Source organism: Lithobates pipiens, unplaced genomic scaffold (assembly GCF_037356315.1).
Source record: "Lithobates pipiens isolate NorthernLeopardFrog02 unplaced genomic scaffold, aLitPip1_a1.2 Scaffold_8, whole genome shotgun sequence".
Lineage (NCBI taxonomy): Eukaryota > Metazoa > Chordata > Amphibia > Anura > Ranidae > Lithobates > Lithobates pipiens.
The window spans coordinates 345,706,523-345,722,792 of NW_027507903.1; the positions used below are offsets into that span (position 1 = coordinate 345,706,523).

At 46.8% G+C, this 16,270-nt stretch overlaps 1 protein-coding gene across 1 annotated transcript in view; it reads right to left on the reverse strand.

The window, feature by feature from the left end:
- RAD50 (RAD50 double strand break repair protein) overlaps nucleotides 1–16,270 on the reverse strand; it is a 471,242-nt gene that overhangs the window by 67,430 nt on the left and 387,542 nt on the right. The window contains exon 23 of the mRNA XM_077473261.1: nucleotides 3,474–3,559. Coding sequence (XP_077329387.1) covers nucleotides 3,474–3,559 — 86 coding nt within the window. The remainder of the gene's footprint in view (nucleotides 1–3,473; nucleotides 3,560–16,270) is intronic.

A 16,270-nucleotide genomic window follows, 5' to 3' on the forward strand; every position in this document is an offset into this window, starting at 1 on the left:
TTGCCACAGTCACTTGCCACAGACACCAGATACAGATTGCCTCAGTCACTTGCCACATGCCACCAGATGTGGATTGCCACAGACACATGCCACCAGATGCGGATTGCCACAGACACATGCCACCAGATGCGGATTGCCACAGACACATGCCACCAGATGCAGATTGCCACAGACACATGCCACCAGATGCAGATTGCCACAGACACATGCCACCAGATGCAGATTGCCACAGACACATGCCACCAGATGCAGATTGCCACAGACACATGCCACCAGATGCAGATTGCCACAGTCACTTGCCACCAGATTCAGATTGCCACAGACACATGCCACTAGATGCAGCATCTTAAATGCAAATTGTCACTAAGCAGAGGCAGTGCAGTGGAGTGGAGTGGTGGGTTCCGCGTGAGAGAGAACAGAGGTGATGCGGGGCGGGCTGTGAGAGATGATGTAATCTCTCTGCTCCCCCGCTTCACCTCCAACAGTATACTGGCCGGGCTGTGTGGGTGGAACAGCGGTGATGTGGGCGGGTGGTGGGAGATGATGTCATCTCTCTGCTCGCCTGCTTCACCCCCAGCAGTGTAGCGGCAGGGCTGTGTGGGTGGAAGTGCGATGATCGCTCTGCTCACCGCTGCTGTCACTTCCAGAGCATTCTATGATGGGGAGCAAAATATGACACTACACCGCATCTCAGTGCACACTTCGCGGCCCGGCTGCAAACCCCTATCTTAGATAATATGTTGAGGTGATCGCTTCCACAAAAAATTTGTGAGTGTGGGCGTTTCCACTGTGCTGGTGCTCCAGGGCCTCTAAAAATGTGATAAGTATTCAGAAAATTAGACTTGTGAGTTGCTCCTTGGATTTTGTGGTCAGGCTCATAGGCTGTAAAAAAAAGTCTCACACATGTGGTATCCCCATACTCAGGAGTAGCAGAAGAATGTTTCTTTGAATTTGGAGTGTAATTGGAAGTATGCGATCTATGAAAAATAACTTGTGAGAGTGGAAGCCCAGTCAAAACCCAACTATGCTTAACCACTTACAGACCGGACCATTTTTCTGGTCAAAGACCAGACCACTTTTTGCGATTCGGCACTGCGTCGCTTTAACTGACAGTTCGACGACGTGGCTCCCAAACAAAATGTACGTCCTTATTTTCCCACAAATAGAGCTTTCTTTTGGTGGTATTTGATCACCCCTGCGGTTTTTATTTTTTGCGCTATAAACAAAAATAGAGCGACAATTTTGAAAAACAAAACACATTATTTTTTACTTTTCGTTATAATAAATATCCCCCAAAAATATCTAAAAAAAAAACATTTTTTTCCCTCAGTTTAGGCCAATACATATTCTTCTACATATTTTTGGTAAAAAAACCCCGCAATAAGTGATTATTGATTGGTTTGCGCAAAAGTTATAGTGTTTACAAAATAGGGATAGTTTTATTGCATTTTTTTATTAATAATTTTTTATTATTTTTTTTTTTACTAGTAATGGCGGCGATCAGCGATTTTTATTGTGACTGCGACATTGTGGCGGACACATCGGACATTTTTGGGACCATTGTCATTTATACAGTAATTACTGCTATATAAATGCAGTGATTCCTGTGTAAATGACACTGGCAGTGAAGGGGTTAACCAGTGGGTGGCAGTGTAGGGGTTAAGTGTTCCTAGGCGTGTGTTACTAACTGTGGGGGGGGTTGGGCTTTCATTTAGTGAACACTGATCTCTGCTCCAATCACATGGAGCAGAGATCAGCGTCACTAGTTGCTAGGCAGAATGGAGAAATGCTGTTTACACGGCATTTCCTTCATTCAGCTGTCCCGTGAGACAATCGCGGCTATGCCTGCGGCGATTGAGTCCGCGGGACCCGCGACCAGACTCACGGGGGTCCCGACCGGCACGCGAGCCCGCCGCTGCCAGCGCGCTCGCGATGGCAGGACGGCATTGAAGATTGGACGTACCTGTACGCCAATATGCCTGTCCGTGCCATTCTGCCGACCTACATTGGCGTGCGCTGGTCGGGAACCAGTTAAATCTGTTCCCACCCACATTCTAAGCCCTATATCAACTACACGGTAAAGGGAAGATGTGTATACTTACCTAATCTAAAGGCACTCCACTCCAGTTATGTGATCTCTTCAGCAGCCAAGCTTCAGAGGAGAAAGCGGAGACAACAGTTGCAATGGCTGGGTGGTGACATTGCCGTAGACTTACTATGGAGCATCTGTTGAAAGCTGTCCCTCCTCTCCCCTGATACTAGTGCTGGGTACTGATAACATTAACAAAGCTCCCTTAGATTAGGCAAGTATACATATTTGCAATATTTTAAAAAAGAAAGAAAAAATTTCCTGCCGCTGTATATCTGCAGGTCCGCAAGTGGTTAAAGTTGTAATTGTTTTGTCACAATCTTTTGGAAAAATAAACAAATAAAATGTGTTTTTTTTGTTTTGTCTTTTACAAACATATTTTATTTAAAATGAAGGATAGCGGAAGCATTTACACAAACCAATCAATATACGTCTATTGCGTTTTTTTTTTTTTACCAAAAAAAAAATGTAGAAAAATATATATCGGCCTAAACTGATGAATAATTTTTTGGGGGATATGCATTATAGAAGAAAGTAAAATTGTTCCTTTTTTGTTTATAGCGCAAAAAACAAAAAAAAACAAAAAAAAAACGCAGACGTGATCATAAAATACCACCAAAAGAAAGCTCTATTTGTGGGTAAAAAAGGATGTCCATTTTGTTTGGGAACAATGTCGCACGACCACGCAATTATCAATTAAAGCGAAGAAGTGCCGTTTCACAAAAAATGGTCCTTAAGGAGGCAAATCCTTCTTGGGCTGAAGTGGTTAAAAAAAACCGCCATGCCTCTTAGTAAATACCTTGAGCTATCAACTTTCCAAAAAAGGGTAATTTTGAGGGTAGTTGTACTGTTCTGGCATTTTAGGGGCTCAAGAAATGATATAGGTAGTCAGAACATCAGGACTGATCAATTTTCAAATATATATACAATAGTTTGTAGAATTTTACACAGACTAAATTCTGATTTGGCTACTTTTAGTCAAAGAAATATAGCAGAATACATTTTGGCCTACATCTATGAAGAAAGATTATTTATATGCTAAAATTTATAACAGAAACAATCAACAAACAATCCTTTGTTTTTTTTTTTAAATAATAAACAGTGGTAATTAAAATACCACCAAAAGAAAGCGCGATCTGTCACAGAAATAATACAAATTTTATGTGTTGTACGACTGAGTATACAAAGTGTGACAGCGCTGAAAACATAAAAATGCCCTGGGCAGGAAGGGGGTGAAAGTGTCTGGTCTTGAAGTGGTTAAAGCTTCTGGATTTACTGTACTATGAGATATCACTATACAGGGAAATGGCAAATACATTTCAGTGTTTCTGTTTAAACAATGTATTTGGGTTTGTATAACTGATATCCAACAAAATTGAAGTACCTTGTCCTCGATAAGTGCTGCGCCAAAGATCACGAATTATCTTATTGATCTCTTCCATCTTCATGCTATGGAACTTCATTATAGCTCTAGTATAACAAGACATAAATCAGCTTGATAAGAGTCTGATCATGTATCATTGTAAAATACATGTTCATTAAATAAAAACAATGCGAACTGTAAGGGTTTTAAAATACTAAAGAAAATCATTTAAAAAAAATAATAATAATTTACTTATTAATTATAAGGAAACAATGCAACATTAAAACTGTAGTTAGCTCTCTGTCACAAGCCTTGGCAATTTAAACTGAACAACTGATTATGATTAAAAGGGTTGTACACCCTCGTGTTTTTTAATGCATGAGCATTAAGGGCCGGTTCACACAGGGGGCGATGCGAGGCGACACCGACTTGCCTCGCCGCGACCTGCCGCGACCTCAGCGGCGACTTGCAAATGACTTCTGTATAGAAGTCAATGCAAGTCGCCCCGAGGTCGCCCAAAAGTAGTACAGGAACCTTTTTTCTGAGTCGGAGCGACTCGAGTCGCTCCTCTCAGAACGGTTCCATTGTACAGAACGGGGGCGACTTGTCAGGTCGCGGCGAGGCAAGTCGTGTCGCCTCGCATCGCCCCCTGTGTGAACCGGCCCTAAGGGGGGAAAAACTTCTGCCAGTGACCGGCCCCCATATCACTTACCATAACCCCTTAATTCACTCGGCGGAGACACGCTGTCCCTCTCTGCACGGAGTCCCGGCCCTTGATTGGATAGATTGGTAGCAGCACAGCCATTGGCTCCCGCTACTGTCAATCAAATCCAATGATGCGGCCGCTGGGCCGAGTCCAGAATTCGTGTCTATGGACTCAAATACTGGACTCGGGAGCGAGCCTGCAAGGTAATCCCCCAGGAGAGTGCTTCTCCTAGGGGTTTATTTGATAGGAGAAGCTGCAAGAGCCGTCGAGGGACCCCAGAAGTCGATGATCGGGGCCACTTTGTGCAAAACAAGCTGCATAGTGGAGGTAAGTATGACATGTTTGTTATTTAAAAAAACAAATCAAAAAATAAAAAACTGAAGCTTTATAATCACTTTAAGCACTAGCTATGATTAAGCAGAGTAAGAAACGTGTTCCACCGCTTTATCAGGTTTTATTCACATTGTATAATAAAGGTAGTTTGTATCGGAGAGCAATCATCCAAAACTTTCTTTACTGAAAAGGTACCTCAATGTGAGCTGGACCAGCACCCTCTGGAGGTATAGGTGGATACACATGGAGTGGTGCTTTTCCTTTATTTAAACTGAGCATAAGAATAAATGTGTTTCCTAATGGTTTTGGCACAGGACAAAGGGTAATTCATACTCATGACTATTTGAGTTATGCTGCAACCTTCAAGTGAATAAACATTGGCCCCAAAAAATAGGATTTTACAGCAATAGGATATACAGCTTACCTGCAAAATCCTTTTCTTGAGAGTACATCAAGGGACACAGGAGCTTCATTACATAGTGGGTTATATAGGCACCTCTGGTGATTGGACACTGGTTAACCCCAATTAAGGAGAATTCCTCCCCTATATAACCCCTCCCATATGGGAGGCACCTCAGTTTTGTAGCAAAGCAATAGGAAACCATATAAAACCCAAGAGGGGCGGTAGCCCTGTGTCCCATGATGTACTCTCAAGAAAAGGATTTTACAGGTAAGCTGTATATAAAAATCCTATTTTCTTGATCATACATCACGGGACACAGGAGCTTCATTACATAGTGGGATGTCCCAAAGCAATGCTCAGTTTGAGGGGAGGGAGACACAGATCATAATTATAGACCGCCAGGGACCTAAACTGCAGCCCGCAGTACACTGCGCCCAAAGGCGATATCCTCTTGCCCTCTGACATCCACCTGATAGAATCTGGTGAATGTGTGGACTGATAACCAAGTTGCAGCCTTACAGATCTGAGCCAGGGAGGCCTGGTGATGCACTGCCCAAGAAGCACTTACAGCCCTAGTAGAGTGCGCTTTCACTTGAAAAGGAGGGATTTTCCTTTTAATACTATAGGCCTGAGAAATAATCTGTCTAATTCACCTTGAGAAAGTGGATTTTGATGCTGCCTGGCCCTAGGCCTTCCGGCAAAATAAATAAGCAATCAGTTTTCCTTATCCGAGCCGTTGCTTGAAGATAGATACTGATTGCCCTAACCACATCCAAAGTGTGCAAAGATTCTTCTTCTGCGGACTGTGGGTCCGGAAAAAAGGATGGTAGAATTACATCTTGATTCAAATGGAATCCCGAAACCACCTTCGGTAGAAAGGACCTGTTGGGGCGCATGACCACCCGGTCCTTATGAACAATTAGATAGGGCTCTTTGCTGGAGAGAGCTGCTAGTTCTGACACTCTTCTAGCCGTGGAAATGGCTACCAAGAAAACCAATTTTTTGGTCAAAAGAACTAATGAAGCCAGATGCAAAGGTTCAAAAGGTTGCCCCTGCAAAGCCGAGAGAACCAAATTCAGATCCCATGGGCATACCGGAAGTTTGACTGGCGGTTAATCTATGTGCCATACAACAGGTGCAGGCAATTCCAAAATTATTACGTTTTAGGCCGGGTTCACACTGGTATGACACGACAACTGTACCACTTTGGATCCGACTTTGCCCTGCGACTTGAAGTGTGACATCATCTGTCTGACTTCAATGAACAGGGATCCGACTTTGACCCCGGACAATACCAGGCACTATGGCTGGTGTGAATTTTTAGGGGGAACTTAACGCAAAATGTTAAAAAAAAACAAAAAAAACAGCATGGGTTCCCCCTCCAAGAGTCTGGTATGGATTTTAAGGGGAACCCCCACGCTGAAAAGACTGTGTTGGGGTCCCCCCAAAGCCCATACCGGACCCTCATCAGAGTCCAGCAGGTCAGGAAAGGGGGTGAGGACAAGCAAATGCCCCCCCGAACCGTACCAGGTCGCAAGCCATCAAACGTGGGGGGGGGGGGGGGTGCTTTGTGGCAGGGGGGCTGCGCCCTCATGTTGATGAGGACAAGGGCCTCTTCCTGACACCCCTGGCCGTTGGGGTCTGCGGGGGGGGCTTATCGAAATCTGGAAGCCCCCTTTAACAAGGGAGCCCCCAGATTCTGGCCCCTCACCCTATGTGAATGAGTATGGGGTACATACCACTACCCATTCACCTAAAAAAAAGAAAAAGAAAACACATTACACATGTTTTTAAATTAATTTATAAAGGCAGCTCCGTCGTCTCTTCCGATCTCTTCTCCCCTCTCCAGTTCTTCTGCCTCCTCCACTGACGTCTTCTGCCTCTGCCAGTTCTTCTTCCTACTCCGGGTCTTCCCCGTTGATGTCTTCGAGCCCTCTCTGGTTCTTCGCCCACTCCGGTTCTTCTCCCTCTGTCTGCTCCATCCGAAGACCCAGCAAAAGAGTGAGGAAATAGAGAAGACCCAGCAGAGACAGCAGACAGAAGGAGAAGAACCGAAAAGGGCTAGAAGACATCGGCAGAGAAGACCTGACAGAGGCAGAAGACGTCAGCAGGGGAGGTAGAAAAGATTGGAAGAGACGACGGAGCTGCCTTAATAAATTACTTAAAAAATGTGTAATGTGTTTTATTTTTGATTTTTTTTTAGGTGAATGGATAGGGGTACTCATTCACATAGGGTGAGGGGCTGGAATCTGGGGGCCCCCTTGTTAAAGGGCCCCCTGCCCCAAAGCACCCACCCCCGACCTATTGGGCTGTGTGCTCAGATAAGGGTCTGGTATGGAATTTGGGGGGGACCTCAATGCAATTTCTTCGACGTGGGGTCCCCCTGAAAATTCATACCAGACCAGGAGGGGGAACCCATGCCAGTTTCTTTTTACATTTGGCATGGAGTTCCCCTTTAAGATCCTCAGAGCACAAGTCACATGCCAAAATTGGGTCAGTTGAGACGGCGATCCAATTCTGATCTGACTTCAGTGATAATCAATGGGCTGAAGTAGGATCAAAGTCGGACCAAAGTAGAACAGGGAGCATTTTCAAAGTCAGACCGACCAGTTAAGACGGCTGCCATAGGGAAACCTTGATTTTCACTCGTAATGTGACATGAGCTCCCAACGTTGGAGCGTAACAGTCTGAAGCACCCCTTTAATATATTAACTAATGCAAATAAGACTATAAAAATAGTTATGGTATAAGTTTGGACATACTTGCAAATAAAAGTAAGCACCTTAGAAGAAAATGTGAACCATAAACCCACAAAAGCCGTATGGAAGGCAGGTTTGTCGAAAAAATGATAAATTAACAGATAAATACCATTTGGAAAGAGTTATTTTGAACAAATCAAACTTCCATATATACTTGATATATATTTAAGTATAGTCTGGATCCCTTTTTGACTTGTTAATAAATATATGTTCCACTGAAAGACAGATCTACAGGTAGGCTAGGTAGCTATTTGTTTAAAAACACTGAAAATGCTTCAGATTAAAATTGGAATTCTTAAATAATTATAATTTGCCGCAGATCTGACAATGTGGGATCCTCCACCGTATCCCGATCTACAACAAGCAAGGGAACTGCCACTACTGTGGTTGGGACTACCAGGGGTAGTATTATATCGTATGTACAGGGAAATGCTTCTATGCTATCAGCCAGAAGGAAGAAGGGGAATTTGTTTTCATGTTATCATACAAAGAAAAAAAGGTGCACACTTCTAAAGTTGTTGTCTCTCTATGGAGCTGGTTCACGCATCTCCTGTGTGTCTTTTGGTCCATTTCAAGTCCGAATTCAGTCAAAAATATGAATGATTGTGGATGCACCAGACTCCTGCTGTAAGCCGGAGCTTGGTGCAGTGTGGACCTAGCCTAAGTGCGCACAAACACTTACTGAAGCTCTATCACTAGCCTAGAACAAGTATGCAGATTGGGAGGTTTTTTTCGTTCCTGGTCTGCATGATTTATCTGGTTAGGTGATCCAGTAAATGCCAAAGCCACTGATTCAGCAAGACAGCCAAGCAACTAACATTTTCAGAAGGAAATTAGAAATGACAGTCTGTGATGGTGTCTAAGAACAGGTTTCCTGTAAAGTGTATGTAAAAAAAAAAAAAAAAAAAAAACACAGAAAGATTTGCAGTGCCTTTTCTGTAGTATATGCAAGTATCTTTGAAGATTGCAAGTACATAAAAATACCTGATGATCTGCCAGAAATACACTTTGCTCTTACTGTAATTTCTTTTTGTTGGCTAAGACCTCACATAATTTTTGTGAACCGAGTACTGTCTACCCTCCCCAGTTTTCTTTTACTAAACTACTCATTCCATCCCACTGTCTTTATCTGTAAAGCATATGCATTAACTGAACTGGGAATGTCCAAGTGCATCCCTGAGATATAGGATAGCTCAGATTTTCTGACAAGATTACCATATTTCTGCACTTATAAAACACACGTATATAGCAGTCTCTTCAGTATACAGGCTGTTAAGGGGAAGGAAACCTCTAGAAGACCACCATTAGTTCCTAAATGGATGTAAAAGTAAAATCCCTCATCTGTGATGACTGAATAATGTTTTATTTATGTCCCCCTATCATGGAAGAAAAGCTATAAAGTTGTGTCCCTCTTATAGTGAATTCCAGTAGAATGAAACTTCATCTTCCCATTGGTGTCAGATGTCAGGTGTTGGAGATGTACAATTGAATTAGGAAAATATAAAAGTGAATGAAGCATAATTTATCCATTCTAGTCAAAGGTATTCTTTCTCTACATACAAAACAACCATAAGCGTGTCTCAAACACTGAAGTCTACCGCCTGAATAGTTCCTTTGTTAAAACATTTGAGGCCTTTCTCTAAATTCAAGAATGGAACTCTTAAGAAACTGCTTGTTAGCAGCCAAAGTGACAATTTCACACAATAAAAAATAGGATTTTTTGTACTTGCCGTAAAATCCTTTTCTCTGTAATTCACCGACCGACACAGCTCCTCTCTTAGCCATTGGGTTGTTACGCCCACCTTTAGAATACTAGGCATTACTTGTTATGTAACACACAGAACTTTCCAGTTCCGGCCAGGGGGCAGTCCCCCGGGTAACAACCCTCCAGCCTGACCTGCCAACAAGCAGTATAACTTAAGAGAAAAATTAGGGGCGGCTGCTGTGTCGGTCTGTGAATTAGAGAAAAGGATTTAACGGGGAGTACAAAAAATCCTATTTTCTCTTATATTCACAGACACAGCTCCTCTCATAGCCATTGGGACGTCCCCAAGCAGTGCCAAACGAGGGGTGAGAAAACAGCATAAAAAACTTCATTCACCATGGCAAGTGGGAACTAGTGAAACTTTACCCACAAAAAAAAAAAAAAAAAAAAAAAAAAAAAACAGTGCTTGGAAAGAATCCACCACAAAACCAACCCTCAACAGGAATGAACACCCACCACCACACCAAAAACTGCGGAATGTAATGCAACAGTGCATTAACTTAATGGTTCTGCAACTATATGGCTGCCTGCAAAACTTTACGGCCAAAACAGGCATCAGCCGATGCACTGACGTCTACCTTGTAGGACTTGGTAAATGTGTGGACAGACGACCAGGTCGCTGCTTTACACACCTGAGCGACAGACGCTTGGTGACGGATGGCCCAAGACGTTATGATTACCCTCATGGAGTGAGCCGTGACTTGAAAGGGGGGCACCTGCCTCTTCAAGGCGTAGGCTTGTACTACAATCTGTCTGATCCACCTGGAAATGGTGGCCAATGAGACTGCCATGCCTTTCTTTGGACCAGACACCGAAACAAACAGCGAGCCTGACTTCCGAAAGGGAGCCGTGGCAGACAAATGCAGCTTCAGAGCCCGAACCAGGTCCACATTGTGAAGGGCCACCTCCTTAGGATGTGTCGGCTTAGGAAACAGAGATGGTAACACAATGTCTTCATTGATGTGCAATACCGAAACCACCTTTGGCAGAAAAGACGGTTGCAGACGCAACACCACCTTATCCTTGTGGATAACCAGGTAGGGTGACTTTCGGGAAAGGCCGCTAGTTCCGAAACCCCCCTGGCCGATGTAATGACCACTAGAAAGACCACTTTCTGGGAAAGAGTCAAAAGAGGGATCTCCCTGATATTCTCAAATGGCGTTTTTTTGCAGCGCCGATAACACCAGGTTCAGATCCCACGGGGGTAACGATGGACGCACCGGAGGGACTACATGTCGCACCCCCTGAACAAAGGTACTCACCAGTGAGTGAGACGCCAGGGGTCATTGAAAAAAAAAAAAAAAGACAGCCAAAAAAAAAGACAGCCAAGGCCGATATCTGTCCTTTTACTTCTGGTCTACTCCATGCTGAAGAAACAGCAGGATCCTGGATATAGCAAAGGGGCGTGGATGCCGTCCTTTCTCCTCACACATGGAGATGTAGGCCTTCCAGGTATGATGATAAATGTTCCTGAAAGAGGATTTCCGTGCTCTCAACATAGTGGGGATCACTGAGTCTGACGGACCCCTGTTCCTCAACATCTGCCTTTCAATAGTCATGCCGTTAAAGCCAGCGATGGTAAAGCAGGATGGAAAATCGGACCTCGAGACAGAAGGTCCTCTTGTAACGGCAGCTGCCAGGGCGCATCTGCCACCAGCTGTACTAGGTCTGCGTACCATGGACATTGAGGCCAAACTAGGGCAACCAGAATTACTGGAATCCCCTCGACTTGCACGCTGTGGAGCAGACGTGGTAGTAGCTTCAACAGAGGAAAGGATCAGCTGATACTAACCCCACGGAGCCCCCATCTCGTCTGACACAACTGCCCAAGGATCTCTTGTCCTGGACACTAATCTCTGCACCTTCCGATTGAGAAGGGAGGCCAGAAGATCCACGTCTGGTGTGCCCCACCGCAGACACAGTAGCCTGAACACCTCCGGATACAATGCCCATTCTCCCAGTTCTCCACTAGCGGGATGTAAATGTCCAACAGGGCCGGTACATGTCACTCTGCCCACCGAAGTATGTGGGTGACCTCCCGTTGCGGCAGCTGAGCTTCTTGTTCCTCCTTGGCGATTGACATACGCCACAGCAGCGGCGTTGTCTGACTGGATCCTGATCGGATGCCTCTGTAGTCTCATCGACCATGTGGAAAGGCATAACCTGGTCGCTCTCAGCTCGAGCAGATTGATCGACAGTTTGGATTCCTCCGTTGACCAGAGGCCCTGAGTCGACTGAACCCCCATCACTCCACCCCAGCTGGATAGGCTGGCATCCGTTGTGATCACTGTCCATTTTAGAGGAAGGAACGACTTCCCGGATTGAAGCACCGGGGACCTCAACCACCATAGCTGGCTCACCTGGATTTACCGATCCAGGGTCAACTGAGATTTGTCCCATTTCGAAGAAATCTGGTGTGGAACTGGGCATATGGTACTGCCTCGAAGGAAGACACCATGAGACCCAGGACTCACATGCAGAAGCGAAGCGACGACCATTTCCGGTTCATCGTAATCTTTACCACGGCTCTGAGAGTCTGCAGCTTGTCTGAAGGGAGAAAAACTCTTGCTTCCCTGGAGTCCAGCAGCAAGCCTAGGCACTCCAAAACGCTGGGTCGGTACTACCACCGACTTCTTTAGGTTTAACAGCCACCCAAACTCTTGCAGGGTCTGCATGGTGATCGCCACATCCACCTCTAATTCTGAGGCGGAAGATGATCTCAGGAGGAGATCATCTAGGTATCCCAAGATCGCGATCCCACATCGCCGCATCAACGCCAACACTGGAGCCAATACCTTGGTAAAGACTCGTTTGGCTAATGCCAAACCAAAAGGGAGAGCCACAAACTGATAGTGGGCTTCCCCGACTGCAAACCGCAGAAACTTTTGATGCCGGAGGCATATGGGTATGTGCAGGTACGCATCCTGGATGTCTAAGGACACCAGGAAGTCCCCTTGATGGAGTGCAGCGACTACTGAGGGAACCGATTCCATTCTGAACCGCTGCACTTTCACAAAGTGAGGGCTCTTAGATCCAAAATTGGCTGAACCCCTTCCTTCTTGGGAACTACAAACAGGTTTGAGTAGAACCCCTGGAAATGTTCAGATTCCTGAACAGACACAGTCACCCCGCGATTCAGCAGGTCCCTTACTGCCCCCAAGAGGGCCCCCCAGTGAGCCTGGGAAACGGGTATGCTGGAGGGGAAGAATCTGTTTGGTGGCCAAGAAAGAAACTATCTTGTTGGGGTTCCAGGGTTCCATTAGCGAGGGGAAAAAGAGGGCCCTTGCCTACGGCATGGCTCCTTAGCCTTCCTGGCCTGTGGGAGTAGTGTACTATTACCACCTGTGCCATTCTTAATAATGCCATCCAAAGAGGCTCCAAAGAGCCGGTCGCCAAGGAAGGGAAGATCCGTCAGGGCTTTTTTAGATGCCTGGTCAGCAGACCAGCATTTTAACCAAATCAGGCACCTTAGCACCCCTGCTGACACTGAAGCCCTGGATAACAGTATCCAGGGTTACGTCACAAACGTACTTAAGGCCTTGCACTAGTTGGTCTGCTAATTCCACGCAGACAGGAGAAGCCTGTTGCTCCCCCAATTCGCGGTGCAACAGTTTTACCCACTCAGTGTCTGCGACACAAGTGCGGATGCCAGTACTGGTCGCACGGCTGACCCCACAACCGTAAACAAGGAACAAGCCAATGCCTCGGCCTTCCTGTCCATGGGATGCTTAAATGCAGGAGTCCCCTCAATTGGAATTGTGGTTACTTTGTTTAACATGGATGCTGGAGGGTCTACGACAGGAGGAGCTGACCACTTTTTGAGAAGGCTCTCCTCAAAGGGGTAACACACCGCCATGTATTTGAGAACCGAAAAGGTCAGTTGCAGTCAACCCCATTCCTTGTAAATTAACTTGTCAAAATAAGTCAGATACGGGAACACCTTAGGTGAACGGGCTGGCTTACGGGACCCAAAGGGGACCGCTACCTCAGCAGAGGAATCTGCTGGCTCATTAATCTTCAGGGTATCACGCACAGCTGTGATAAGTGCTCCAACAAGCGTTTTGTCACACGTGGACCCGGACGGGGACTTATCCTCACTGTCCTGGTCAGCAACATCTAACAAGACAGAGCAGGGGTCACCAGTCTCAGCGGGACCCGAGTCTGCATCAGAGCTCTCCCCAGAGGAGGAGGGGGGGGCGCTTTTTAGCACCTTTGCGCCCACGTACTGCCTCCATCTTGGCAACATGATGGAATTGAGGACCGCCGACAAGGTGTCCATGGGCACTGAGCAGTCCGCAGGCGACCCGGTTGTAATTGCCTGGATTTCAGGGGAAGAAACACCAGTTTCTGAAGCCATGCTGACCCTACCCCCTATCTGCCACCTGAAGGGGACTTAGGACAGTGACAGTCCCACCCTCCTTACTGCTGCTGGCTCAGGGGCTCTTTCCCGCAGAACTCACCACCCTGAGGGGTTCTGCGCTATGCAGAGGCAACAGCTCCTGGGTCGGTGGAAGCAGCTGCTAATGGCGCTGAAACCGCTCTGTAGTGTGCTCAGGCTCAAAGAAAATGGCCCCCCAGCGTCCAGTATAAGGACATAAAAAACAAGGAAAATGGCCGCCAGAGCACATGCTGTCGCTAGAGAACACTGAAAAATGTGTTCAGGCTCCTATAAAATGGCAGCCGACGTCCAGTATAGGACAAATCACAGGGAAAATGGTCGCCGAAGCCCAGGAGAGAATGCTTTCCCTTGCCCACAGCTAAAATGGCCGCCGAATGCAGAACCATGAGGGGCAGAGAGGAATAATGGCGGTGGACACAGCGCTGCACAGGACACAAGCAAAGCCTCACAGACACCTTCCAGGGGCATAGAAAACAGGACACAGGCAGCCAGTGCCACCCCCCTGGGTGAGAGCCCCCCCCCCCCTCCGAGAGCCTCTGCACAGACACACACACCGCTCGGCAGCATCCCCCCAGGGAGGGAGAAAGGCACAGGAAGAGAAGAGAGGGAGGTGAGGGACCCCGGAATCGACCTCCCAGGAAATACCCAGCTGCTCAGCCCCACTAAGGCAGGGAGAGCTGTACTTACCAGTACTGAATAGCTGGGAGACATTCCATCACAGACCCACTGACTGATCAGTACAGGGTGGCTGCTGGCCTGGCACACTGACGCAGTCATCAGTAGCCCGGTCATATGTGTGCCCCGGAGCATAAAAGCTCACGACCACCTCTGGAGCTGAGGTTTCGTTGTGGCTACTGCGGAGCTGCGACCTGCACACGCTCGATGGCCGGAATAGGGAGACTACAAGGATAAGAGTATCCAGCCTGTCACCCAGCCGGCTGTTGATAGCAGATCATAGGATCTATCGTCTTGCTTCTGCGGACAAAAAAAAGACGGACGGATGGGGCGTCAGGGTTCCTGGGTCCTTCTCCTTCACTGGGCAAAATAAAACTGAGGACTGCAGGGCAGGCTGGAGTGTTGTCATCTGGGGGACCGCCCCCTGGGCGGAACTGGAACGTTCTGTGCGTTACATAACAAGTAATGCCTAGTATTCTCCTAAAGGTGGGCGTAACAACCCAATGGCTAAGAGAAGAGCTGTGTTGGTCGGTGAATATAAGAGAAAGAACGTTTTTAGCCCTTTCACTGCCAGGTCCGTATGCAGTACGTACCCACAGAAATGCCCGTAGGTGGCCAAGTCTGCATGCATGGCAGGATCTGCCATGCCTACGGACCTCATTTCTCCCTCTCCTATAAGCTTATGGTCAGAATTGTTCAGCAAACTCTGCTGATTAATTCTAGAACTTTGATCAGTGGATTACAACCCACTGATCAGAGTTATTAACCGTAAATGTGAACCCCCACCAATGCCGCCGCTTCCCTGTCCCCAGCCTCTCCACCCCCCGCCGCTCTCTTCCACCTAAAACTGCTTTCCCCACTCTAATTTCATATCCCCTTCACCCTCTCAGCACCGATTACCCCTCTTCCACCTGATCCAACCCCCCCAAACCGACTTCCCTCATTAGCTGGCATCCCTCCTCTTCCAATCCCACTGGCTTTAGGTGCTGCAGGGGGCTTGAGGGATCCAGATGTGTGCCCTGCTAGTCAGATAGCTCCCCTGTACCAGCCTCCGCAGCATCTCTCCTTCCCTCCCACCACTTGCAGCTTTTCCCTACACCGATCTCAGCCACATGTCAGGCTGGGGAGCGTGAAAGGGGGAGGGGATCGGTGGGGGGGTGAAGCTGTGGCTTGGGGGGTTTGCTCCCCCGTAGTACAGAGGATATAGGCAGCAATCGATCCTATATCAACTTACAGCTGATACATAGTAAACTGTGAGAGTTACTATGTAACAGACTGTCATTTTATGAATGAATGGAATCTCTATACAGATTCCTCATTCATTCAAGAAAAGTGCTGCAGAGAAAAGAGACCATCTTCAGTCCCTTTCTGTCTCAAAAAAAAAAAAAGACATAGGGGTCTGTTCTCCGCTGATGCAGAGAGGACACAAACACAGCCCGCTGTTCTCTATGGGGCGGTCAGGTGGAAACGAACTGCCTGTCCAGTTCCATCGGATACCATCCGATCCGCTAGATGGATATGGAATTTTTTTAGTGGACTGGATCGGATGCAGGCAGGTGTAAACGGACACATGTCCATTTACATCAACCTCTCCACAGCGAACAATGGGTGGTCTGATTGGGGCCGCTTGAAAAACTGACAGGCAGATCCGATCGGTGTGCTTGTGTGAAAGGGGCCTGAGGCCTTGTTCACACAGGGCATCTCTGTGCAGGCAGTCCCACTGATGTCATTTGGGATGTAGCAACTGCACGAACAGGGCCATTGCTCCCAATTTTACA